Raw genomic sequence first — 11,907 nt, 5'->3', positions numbered from 1 at the left:
ATGAGAAAAAAAGGCAGCCTAGGACAGCATGATGCGCATTAGAGGTTATATATATATATATATATATATATATGATCAATAGAATGGGTGAGAGGGCCAAGCCCTGAGGAACTCCCCACCCTAAAAATACCTCTTCCGCCTTATAACCTGGCAGGGAAGGCATCTGAGAACGGACGTAGAGAAATGATTTTAACTGCTTCAGGGCCAAGCTAGAAATCCCATTGTCATCTAGGCATTCAGAAAGGAGGTCATGATCAATAGTGTCAAACGCTGCTGACAGGTCCAGGAGTATCAATACTGCTGAAAGGTCCAGGTGTATCAATACTGCTGTCAGGTACAGGAGTATCAATGCTGCTAACAGGTCCAGCAGTATCAATACTGCTCTCAGGTACAGGAGTATCAATGCTGCTGACAGGTCTAGGAGTATCAATACTGCTGACAGGTCCAGGAGTATCAATCCTGCTGTCAGGTGCATGAGTATAAATGCTGCTGACAGGTCCAGAAGTATCAATACTGCGGTCAGGTACAGGAGTATAAATGCTACTGTCAGGTACAGGAGTATAAATGCTGCTGACAGGTCCAGGAGTATCAATGCTGCTCTCAGGTCCAGGAGTATCAATGATGCTGACAGGTCCAGGAGTAGCAATGCTGGACCTGCTGACAGGTCTATGAGTATCAATACTGCTGACAGGTACAGGAGTATCAATACTGCTGTCAGGTGCAGGAGTATCAATGCTGCTGACAGGTCCAGGAGTATCAATACTGCTGTCAGGTCCAGGAGTATCAATGCTGCTGACAGGTCCAGGAGTATCAATACTGCTCTCAGGTCCAGGAGTATAAATGCTGCTGACAGGTCCAGGAGTACCAATGCTGCTGACAGGTCCTGGAGATTCAATACTGCTGTCAGGAATATCAATGCTGCTGACATGTCCAGGAGTATCAATGCTGCTGACAGGTCCAGGAGTATCAATACTGCTGTCAGGTCCAGGAGTATCAATGCTGCTGACAGGTCCAGGAGTATCAATACTGCTCTCAGGTCCAGGAGTATAAATGCTGCTGACAGGTCCGGGAGTATCAATGCTGCTGACAGGTCCAGGAGTATCAATACTGCTGTCAGGTCCAGGAGTATCAATACTGCTGTCAGATACAGCAGTATCAATGCTGCTGACAGGTCCAGGAGTATCAATACTGCTGTCAGGTACAGGAGTAGCAATACTGCTGTCAGGTCCAGGAGTATCAATGCTGCTGTCAGGTTCAGGAGTATCAATACTGCTGTCAGGAGTATAAATGCTGCTGACAGGTCCAGGAGTATAAATGCTGCTGTCAGGTCCAGGAGTAGCAATACTGCTATTTGAGAGCTATCAGCTAATCTGGTCAAATCATCAGTAACCGCCACCAGTATGGATTCTGCGCTTGTTCAAGGCCGGAAATCAGATTGATGGTGACCTAGTATAGACCCTTTTTAAGGATAAACTCTGATCTGCGGGGTAACAATTGCTCCCAGCATCTTCATGAGGAACGTGAGCAAAGATATTGGCTTAAAGTTGGCAGGGACAGAGGAGTCCAGGGAAAGCTTTTTTAGGAGCGGGGTGACACGAGCGTGCTTCAGAGAGGGTGGAATATGACCAGAGCCAGCAGATGCAGCAAAGCCAACATGAATGTCTTTCAGGACTCTCAGAGGAAGAGGGTCCAGAGGTGAGGTGGAACTCTCAGAGGAAGAGGGTCCAGAGGTGAGGTGGAACTCTAAGAGGAAGAGGGTCCAGAGGTGAGGTGGAACTCTCAGAGGAAGAGGGTCCAGAGGTGAGGTGGAACTCTCAGAGGAAGAGGGTCCAGAGGTGAGGTGGAACTCTCAGAGGAAGAGGGTCCAGAGGTGAGGTGGAACTCTAAGTGGAAGAGGGTCCAGAGGTGAGGTGGAACTCTCAGAGGAAGAGGGTCCAGAGGTGAGGTGGAACTCTAAGAGGAAGAGGGTCCAGAGGTGAGGTGGAACTCTAAGAGGAATAGGGTCCAGAGGTGAGGTGGAACTCTAAGAGGAAGAGGGTCCAGAGGTGAGGTGGAACTCTAAGAGGAAGAGGGTCCAGAGGTGAGGTGGAACTCTAAGAGGAAGAGGGTCCAGAGGTGAGGTGGAACTCTAAGAGGAAGAGGGTCCAGAGGTGAGGTGGAACTCTCAGAGGAAGAGGGTCCAGAGGTGAGGTGGAACTCTAAGAGGAAGAGGGTCCAGAGGTGAGGTGGAACTCTCAGAGGAAGAGGGTCCAGAGGTGAGGTGGAACTCTAAGAGGAAGAGGGTCCAGAGGTGAGGTGGAACTCTCAGAGGAAGAGGGTCCAGAGATGAGGTGGAACTCTAAGAGGAAGAGGGTCCATAGGTGAGGTGGAACTCTAAGAGGAAGAGGGTCCAGAGGTGAGGTGGAACTCTAAGAGGAAGAGGGTCCAGAGGTGAGGTGGAATTCTAAGAGGAAGAGGGTCCAGAGGTGAGGTGGAACTCTAAGAGGAAGAGGGTCCAGAGGTGAGGTGGAATTCTCAGAGGAAGAGGGTCCAGAGGTGAGGTGGAACTCTAAGAGGAAGAGGGTCCAGAGGTGAGGTGGAACTCTAAGAGGAAGAGGGTCCAGAGGTGAGGTGGAACTCTAAGAGGAAGAGGGTCCAGAGGTGAGGTGGAACTCTCAGAGGAAGAGGGTCCAGAGGTGAGGTGGAACTCTCAGAGGAAGAGGGTCCAGAGGTGAGGTGGAACTCTCAGAGGAAGAGGGTCCAGAGGTGAGGTGAAACTCTAAGAGGAAGAGGGTCCAGAGGTGAGGTGGAACTCTCAGAGGAAGAGGGTCCAGAGGTGAGGTGGAACTCTAAGAGGAAGAGGGTCCAGAGGTGAGGTGGAACTCTCAGAGGAAGAGGGTCCAGAGGTGAGGTGGAACTCTAAGAGGAAGAGGGTCCAGGGGTGAGGTGGAACTCTAAGAGGAAGAGGGTCCAGAGGTGAGGTGGAACTCTCAGAGGAAGAGGGTCCAGAGGTGAGGTGGAACTCTAAGAGGAAGAGGGTCCAGAGGTGAGGTGGAACTCTAAGAGGAAGAGGGTCCAGAGATGAGGTGGAACTCTAAGAGGAAGAGGGTCCAGAGGTGAGGTGGAACTCTAAGAGGAAGAGGGTCCAGAGGTGAGGTGGAACTCTAAGAGGAAGAGGGTCCAGAGGTGAGGTGGAACTCTCAGAGGAAGAGGGTCCAGAGGTGAGGTGGAACTCTAAGAGGAAGAGGGTCCAGAGGTGAGGTGGAACTCTCAGAGGAAGAGGGTCCAGAGGTGAGGTGGAACTCTAAGAGGAAGAGGGTCCAGAGGTGAGGTGGAACTCTAAGAGGAAGAGGGTCCAGAGGTGAGGTGGAACTCTCAGAGGAAGAGGGTCCAGAGGTGAGGTGGAACTCTAAGAGGAAGAGGGTCCAGAGATGAGGTGGAACTCTAAGAGGAAGAGGGTCCAGAGGTGAGGTGGAACTCTAAGAGGAAGAGGGTCCAGAGGTGAGGTGGAACTCTCAGAGGAAGAGGGTCCAGAGGTGAGGTGGAACTCTAAGAGGAAGAGGGTCCAGAGGTGAGGTGGAACTCTAAGAGGAAGAGGGTCCAGAGATGAGGTGGAACTCTAAGAGGAAGAGGGTCCAGAGGTGAGGTGGAACTCTAATAGGAAGAGGGTCCAGAGGTGATGTGGAACTCTCAGAGGAAGAGGGTCCAGAGGTGAGGTGGAACTCTAAGAGGAAGAGGGTCCAGAGGTGAGGTGGAACTCTAAGAGGAAGAGGGTCCAGAGATGAGGTGGAACTCTAAGAGGAAGAGGGTCCAGAGGTGAGGTGGAACTCTAAGAGGAAGAGGGTCCAGAGGGTCCAGAGGTGAGGTGGAACTCTAAGAGGAAGAGGGTCCAGAGATGAGGTGGAACTCTAAGAGGAAGAGGGTCCAGAGGTGAGGTGGAACTCTCAGAGGAAGAGGGTCCAGAGGTGAGGTGGAACTCTCAGAGGAAGAGGGTCCAGAGGTGAGGTGGAACTCTCAGAGGAAGAGGGTCCAGAGGTGAGGTGGAACTCTAAGACGAAGAGGGTCCAGAGGTGAGGTGGAACTCTCAGAGGAAGAGGGTCCAGAGATGAGGTGGAACTCTAAGAGGAAGAGGGTCCAGAGGTGAGGTGGAACTCTAAGAGGAAGAGGGTCCAGAGGTGAGGTGGAACTCTAAGAGGAAGAGGGTCCAGAGGTGAGGTGGAACTCTCAGAGGAAGAGGGTCCAGAGGTGAGGTGGAACTCTAAGAGGAAGAGGGTCCAGAGGTGAGGTGGAACTCTAAGAGGAAGAGGGTCCAGAGGTGAGGTGGAACTCTAAGAGGAAGAGGGTCCAGAGGTGAGGTGGAACTCTAAGAGGAAGAGGGTCCAGAGGTGAGGTGGAACTCTAAGAGGAAGAGGGTCCAGAGGTGAGGTGGAACTCTCAGAGGAAGAGGGTCCAGAGGTGAGGTGGAACTCTAAGAGGAAGAGGGTCCAGAGGTGAGGTGGAACTCTAAGAGGAAGAGGGTCCAGAGGTGAGGTGGAACTCTCAGAGGAAGAGGGTCCAGAGGTGAGGTGGAACTCTAAGAGGAAGAGGGTCCAGAGGTGAGGTGGAACTCTCAGAGGAAGAGGGTCCAGAGATGAGGTGGAACTCTAAGAGGAAGAGGGTCCAGAGGTGAGGTGGAACTCTAAGAGGAAGAGGGTCCAGAGGTGAGGTGGAACTCTCAGAGGAAGAGGGTCCAGAGGTGAGGTGGAACTCTAAGAGGAAGAGGGTCCAGAGGTGAGGTGGAACTCTAAGAGGAAGAGGGTCCAGAGGTGAGGTGGAACTCTCAGAGGAAGAGGGTCCAGAGGTGAGGTGGAACTCTCAGAGGAAGAGGGTCCAGAGGTGAGGTGGAACTCTAAGAGGAAGAGGGTCCAGAGGTGAGGTGGAACTCTCAGAGGAAGAGGGTCCAGAGGTGAGGTGGAACTCTAAGAGGAAGAGGGTCCAGAGGTGAGGTGGAACTCTCAGAGGAAGAGGGTCCAGAGGTGAGGTGGAACTCTAAGAGGAAGAGGGTCCAGAGGTGAGGTGGAACTCTAAGAGGAAGAGGGTCCAGAGGTGAGGTGGAACTCTCAGAGGAAGAGGGTCCAGAGGTGAGGTGGAACTCTCAGAGGAAGAGGGTCCAGAGGTGAGGTGGAACTCTAAGAGGAAGAGGGTCCAGAGGTGAGGTGGAACTCTAAGAGGAAGAGGGTCCAGAGGTGAGGTGGAACTCTAAGAGGAAGAGGGTCCAGAGGTGAGGTGGAACTCTCAGAGGAAGAGGGTCCAGAGGTGAGGTGGAACTCTAAGAGGAAGAGGGTCCAGAGGTGAGGTGGAACTCTCAGAGGAAGAGGGTCCAGAGGTGAGGTGGAACTCTAAGAGGAAGAGGGTCCAGAGGTGAGGTGGAACTCTAAGAGGAAGAGGGTCCAGAGGTGAGGTGGAACTCTAAGAGGAAGAGGGTCCAGAGGTGAGGTGGAACTCTAAGAGGAAGAGGGTCCAGAGGTGAGGTGGAACTCTAAGAGGAAGAGGGTCCAGAGGTGAGGTGGAACTCTAAGAGGAAGAGGGTCCAGAGGTGAGGTGGAACTCTCAGAGGAAGAGGGTCCAGAGGTGAGGTGGAACTCTCAGAGGAAGAGGGTCCAGAGGTGAGGTGGAACTCTAAGAGGAAGAGGGTCCAGAGGTGAGGTGGAACTCTCAGAGGAAGAGGGTCCAGAGGTGAGGTGGAACTCTAAGAGGAAGAGGGTCCAGAGGTGAGGTGGAACTCTCAGAGGAAGAGGGTCCAGAGGTGAGGTGGAACTCTAAGAGGAAGAGGGTCCAGAGGTGAGGTGGAACTCTCAGAGGAAGAGGGTCCAGAGGTGAGGTGGAACTCTAAGAGGAAGAGGGTCCAGAGGTGAGGTGGAACTCTAAGAGGAAGAGGGTCCAGAGGTCCAGAGGTGAGGTGGACCGCAGCAGAGCTTGGAGCTAATGTCCAGAACTAGGGTTACAGTCGTAGGCCAAAGGGCTGACAGATATGTTGTTGGTATACTGGAGTACAGTTCTCCCCTGAGGAGGTGGGATCCATGGGCCTAGGGGGAGTCTTTGCAATGCTATCACGAATGTGCACAAGGAATCGCAGAGAGTTTGGGAAGCAGAGATTGGACTGGAATGTTGTGCCTGTGAAGATAATTCCCTGGCTATGGCAAATAGCTCCTTGGGAACATTAAGAATGGCTCGCGCTCTGTGTGAAAAGTACAATGCGTTAGGGTCTTTAATGGCATGGTGATAATTAGGGGGGTGTAGTTTCATTGTATTCTCATCTGAATCCTGTTCATTGATGCGCCAGTGCGTTCAGTTTGTTTGTATAGGAGCTTCGGAGAGCGTAACTGAGGTGTGTGGCCTGGCGCAGAGGGTTCTGCCAGCTTTTTCGTTAGTTTAAGAGTGGCCAAGGCCTCTGCCGCTCTTTCCATGGCTCTTGTAAAGCCGTTAGGGGGTCGCCTTCCCTTCCCTTCGCTGCCTGCGAATTCATGAACTTCTCTTCAATACACCCAGACTGTTCCGAAGGCGCTACATGCTTCCAAGCACGTCGTTTTTGAGTCAATGGGCGCAACGAGGGAGCATTGGTGGCAACAGAATAAGCGAAAGAACAATAAAGTGATCAGACCAAAGTCCTGCATAGGGGCCATAAGTAGGAACTTTTGCAGAATTTCCCAAAATTAAATCAGGCCTATGGCCTTTTAAATTCATAGCACCTTCCATAAGTTGAGTACATTGCAGGTCGGCCATGGCTACTTGCAGCTGTGATACATGAGTGCTTGAGGGATCATCAAACCTAAGTTTAAAGTCACCCAAAATGATGAATTGAGAACAAGTCAGAGCAAGTGAAGAAATGAAATTGAGAAATCTAACTACAAACATGGATTCCCATTTGGAGGGCGATAGACTATGAGGAAATGAGCAGTTTCTGCAGCGGAAGGAGAAAGTCTGTTTAATAAATGTTTGGAATTAGCAGAGGGGCTGGTAACTATGTCAGCGCACTGAAGAAGACTTAGGATCAGCTTGCAACATGGCATGGGTAGGAGGAAGCACTTCAATAATATCCGGAATCGCGTGGCTTCCGACAGACAGGCCTCTGTGACGCATAACAGGTCTCCTATATCTACACCATGAGCTGTGAGGCATCGAGCATAACATAGCAGGCCAGAGAGAAATGGCTGCGAGGGAATTGCCTCAGGAGGCGGGAAAATAACTAACCGTTACTTTTCTTCCAGTTGGGCGGCCAAATAGCATCAAACGGCGCCAGAGAACAGACCGTTGAGCGGTTGTATGAACGCAAAGGATGGTCAAACTTTGCAACATTACAAAAAGGTTGCACAGATTAAAGAATTGTAGCCCACGCCCACAGTCTGGCAGTTACCCCGACGAGCCCAGACAGGGTTGTCGTTAGCCCTCCTTTGGCGGGCCACAGCGCGCCTCTGCGCGTTCGCTGCTCGCAGCACATAAGTGCACACCAAAGGTATCCAGGTGACACGCTGTGTGCTGCGGTGGGACGCAATCATTAAAAGCGAGGAAAGACCAAAACGAAGTCTGACCTTCAATGCATGGACCGGATAAGTAGGGTGACCAGACGTCCCGGTTTTCCTGGGACAGTCCCGGGAAATCGCCCTCCGTCCCGGCGTCCCGGGAGTTTTTAACATTTTATATACCCCATCCCCGGATTGAAAGGGTGGATGGCTACGGTCCTGGTTTCCACAGCGACTCGAATTTGAAATCCCAAAATCTGGCCCGGCGCTACTCTTCCTGTGTGTGAATGGGGGCGTGAATGCTTTTCAGGCCCCCATTTCCTCTCCATCCCCTCCCTGGCCGCTCTCCTCAAATGAGAGGAGAGTCACCAAAGCCCGCAAAAGGCCAGTGACATAGAAGTAGGACTGCAGCTTTATTTGTGTTTAATTTAGTCCTACTTCTATGTCTATGGCCTGTCCCGTTTTTTGTTTTGTTTTTAATCTGGTCACCCTACGGATAAGAAAATAAAACCCATATACATATGTTTGGGGGTAAAGGTACACACAGATACACATCCCAAGAAGAAAACATTCTTAAAGGTATTCTAAATTCAGCAAACTAGGTACGCAGTGTAGCAGCAAGTTAAACACACGTCTGTTCCTTCCAAAATGCTAGCAGCAGAAAGCAAGGTACATCTCAGCTTTGTAAGACTTTCAGGCCCAGCAGATGTATAATGAACTCTTGTTTTACTTGTAGCAGGTATGACTACGCATGACGATGTCACCTGCAGACTTCCATGAACAGCTCCTGGGTCCTGGGGCTCCTGTTTGGGGAAAGCAGTCAGTGTGCAGTGTTACAGGTCACTGAGATTAGTATTTTCTGAACATAGTTCCTCTTCGGTTGTTCAGCTTCAAATATATCACATCTGCAGTTGTACACGAGTTGGAAAAATAAAACCCTACAGCAGTGCTTTAAGTGGGGTAAGAAATTGAGGGGGGCCCTCGTTTGGGGGCGCGGCTTCCATTGTGGGCGTGGCCTAAAACGTGCACAAATCATTGTAAGGTGCGCAAACAAATATATAAATGTATTTGAGCATTTATATATTTGTATGTGTACTACTATGGTTTGTGTACCTTTCAAGCCTTATAAACATACCAATGTTACGTATTTCTATGTTTATAAAAAGGTGGCTTGAAAAGTGCACAAACCATAGTAATTTACGCACACTTGTGTGCTTACCTTACTATGGTTTGTGCACTTTTCAAGCCACCTTTTATAAGCATAGAGATTTATAACATATTTCTATATTTATAAAAGACGGCTTGAAACGTAAACAATTCAAGGCATCTTTTATAAAGCGTTGAGGACGGACAAAACCCGAGGTTGCTTTGTCCATAGACAAAGCTTTATAAAAGATGCCTTGAATTGTGCACGTTTCAAGCGGTCTTTTATAAAGATAGACATTTTTCTACGTTTATAAAAGATGGCTTGAAACGTATACAATTCAAGGCATCTTTTATAAAGCTTTGCCGACGGAGATAGACGCCTCGGGCTCTGTGATCTCTGCTCAGAGCAGATAGATCACTGAGCCCAAGGCGTCTTTCACCCTCTGCGACCCCGCGGGCTCTGGGATCTAATCTGCATATTAGATCATGGAGCCTGCAGGTTCGCTGAGGGTCAGTGACCTGGCGAGGGCAAACAAAGGAACTGTAACTTCCCTGATGACCCCTCAGATGAGGGGTCATCAGGGAAGTTACAGTGACTGGCAGAAGTGCCAGCCAGCCTCAGACGCTGTGCCTGGCTGGCACTTCTGTCAGCTTGCCTGAAATTAAACTGGCGGGCGCATCTCCCGTCGCGGCCGCGGCGGGATAATGCATCCCGTCAATGTTGTGTGGGATGGGGGGCCCTGGCAGGGCCCCGGGTCAGTCCCACTTTTTGGAGACTGCCGGGGCCCGGCCCCGCCAGGCCCCGGCCCACTTTAAGCACTGCCCTACAGCAACATTTAGCGTGTCCTATGACCAGCATAGAGCGATACGATAACATGGGTGTGGCAGTACATGAGACTTCTACTTCCCCCCACGTGAGATAGAGTGCCCCTATACATCGTCTGTTGTCACTAAGAGAGCCAGCACCCCCCCCCGCACTTCCTCCCAGCATGCAACAGAGCCCTACAGACCTTGGTCACTGCTGTGAGTGACAGGTTGTGTTTCTGTGTCTCTGTCATTACCTCCACGTCCACTCTTCTTCGTCCCAGTACTTACCTCATGAGGCACCTGCCTTCGACAGAGGACCTTCTTCTATTTCTTTAAATCCCTATAACTCCTCCCCCACATCCACGTCACTCAGTTTAATTTTTCCTGCCTCTGGCAGGTTGGACTTTTTCTTCCCGGTGCGGGGCACTGGGGAGCACCGATTATTGGCCCCCTGGAGGGGTTGTATGGCAGGGCCTTCGGCTCCCTCGGGTGCGGCACTGCTCCTGGGTCCCCTGCTGGGCTTGTGGTCCCAGTTGAGCGGGATTGCCTCGCTCGGTTCTTTGCTGGGCTCTGAACCGCAGCGCGGGTATTGTGTCCCGGGTCCTACTCGGCCCGCGGGAAGGTTAGGAGACAGGAGGGGGCTCTGTGCTTGCTGTTTTTCCCCTCTCCTGCTGGTATGGCCATCTTGGCGTCCCATTCATGCCGGCTCCTTGGTGTGCCTTACCGAGGCTGATGCCTCGACCCAGTTGTGTTTTGCGAGGTTGCAGGCCGGCGCAAGGACATCATGGCCTGGGTCCTGCAGGACCCAGGATGCAGTAAGGAGTTGGGGGCTTTGTGAATGTTTGTGCACTGATTCTCCTGCCGTTGGGGCTGTGCAATGACATGCCTCCTGTTTTATGCGGTGTTGCCTAGGGGATTGTTTGGTTTGGTTTTCCCTATTGGTTGGTGCCTTCTGGAGGGGTACCCATTAGCTTGACAGGCCGTTTCCTCGTGCTCTGTGTACACATCTTTTCTGGGTGCATCTTTGAAGACGCTCTGACTGAGAAGTGGGGACATTAAGAAATAATGGCAAGCACTTGGCAGTATCGGCTAGCCTTCCCTTTGTTGTGAGGCCTCTCTGCTTCTTGTCGTGGGGTGACAGGGGCAGAGAGTCTTTGAAAGTGCGGGGGCTCTGATCTGTCGCAGGCATATCACATGCCACCCGCTCCTCAGACACACACAGCCCAGGATGCACCGGATGTTAGCTGCATTCTCTGCGTGCAGCCTTTGAAAACAGTGCAGATTTGCTGACGTCTGCAAGCACTAGCTTACGGCCGGAAGGGTAGCAGCCTGGCATAGTCTACACTTTGGGGGTTTGAGTCTCAGCGGGCCTGACTCGGCGCTTCATCCCTCCAAGGCTGACGCATTGAGGAGAACCAGAGCATGGGGCTACCAGCTACTTGATGCAGGGCTCAGGCCACCTCTCAGTCCTGTGCTGTGTATACAGGTGGCGAGTTAGTGGTGTGCTTGGGTCTGTGCTAGCTATGGACGCAGGCTCCTTGTCCTGTCCTCTTCCTATTAACTGCGCGGGGGACGGACGAAGGAGATGAATTTATTTTCCCTTGTCCTGCATGGAATTATAGAAACTGCTAATGCATCATGGAAGTAACGGCCATGCAGGGGATTCCCAGTGGCTCTTTTTTTAGGGCCTAGGTCCTCCGGTGCCGACGTGTTGCTTTCATGCCTCCTTTAGACGCGTGGAAGTAATATGGCAGATGGTGGCACATGTCCGCGTTTAAAGGGGTTCTCAGAGCCCCTGGTGCCGGTGGAGGGGGCTGTCCCTTCAGTGAGTTTTCCAGTATAGGCATACCCCAGGTATAGGGTTGCTTTTGGTGTATGCTATCCGGGATGGATAGCATTGCTCCGCTTTGAGACAGAACTCTGCCCATTGACGCCAGCCTGGTGGCTCCTCTGTCGGCTGAGGAGCCATGGTCTGCTGGACTACTGGGCTGCCCTGTATCTTCCTTGTGATAGGTCAGATCTTTTTGTGGGCTGACAAGCATGCTGTTATATTGCGGCGCAGGCCTGCTTCAACGTTCTGTGATTTTTCTCTGGTACAAGTGCAGTGACTGGCGGTTTTTCACTGGCTCCTCGTCTCTATCTTCTCAGAGGTGTATGGGACCAGTGGGGTTCGGCTTCCTGGGTAATGGGCTCCTTCCGGAGGTGGGTATCAGTTGCCGTTACTGTCTCCTCCTGTCCAGGTTTGCATGGTTAGGACTTTGGTATCCAGCTCATGGACCAAGTAGTTGGCCATGGGATCCATTCTCTCCGAATTGTTGTTGTGGAATACAATCTTGCCCGTTCCGCTCCCTGTTCAGGGTCAAGTTTTTCTACTCGCGGGTGTTCCTGGTCCCTATGCCTTCTAGGATGTGTCACCTGCTTATGGGTCTCGAAACCCTGCACTGCTTGTCCCGACGTAACGCTTCAACGTGGAGGC

At 51.7% G+C, this 11,907-nt stretch overlaps 1 protein-coding gene across 1 annotated transcript in view; it reads right to left on the bottom strand.

Annotated features, from left to right (window-relative positions):
• Positions 1 to 263: 263 nt before the first annotated feature.
• LOC138493102 (uncharacterized) overlaps positions 264 to 11,907 on the bottom strand; it is a 46,462-nt gene continuing 34,818 nt past the window's right edge. Inside the window, exon 2 of the mRNA XM_069620315.1 lies at positions 264 to 1,347. Within this exon, the coding sequence (XP_069476416.1) occupies positions 264 to 1,347 (1,084 nt within the window). The remainder of the gene's footprint in view (positions 1,348 to 11,907) is intronic.

This window comes from Ambystoma mexicanum, chromosome 10 (genome assembly GCF_040938575.1).
Source record: "Ambystoma mexicanum isolate Mex_15411 chromosome 10, UKY_AmexF1_1, whole genome shotgun sequence".
Classification (NCBI taxonomy): domain Eukaryota; kingdom Metazoa; phylum Chordata; class Amphibia; order Caudata; family Ambystomatidae; genus Ambystoma; species Ambystoma mexicanum.
The sequence above is the reverse complement of the archived record's forward strand: the minus strand, read 5'-3'. Positions and strand labels throughout refer to the sequence as shown.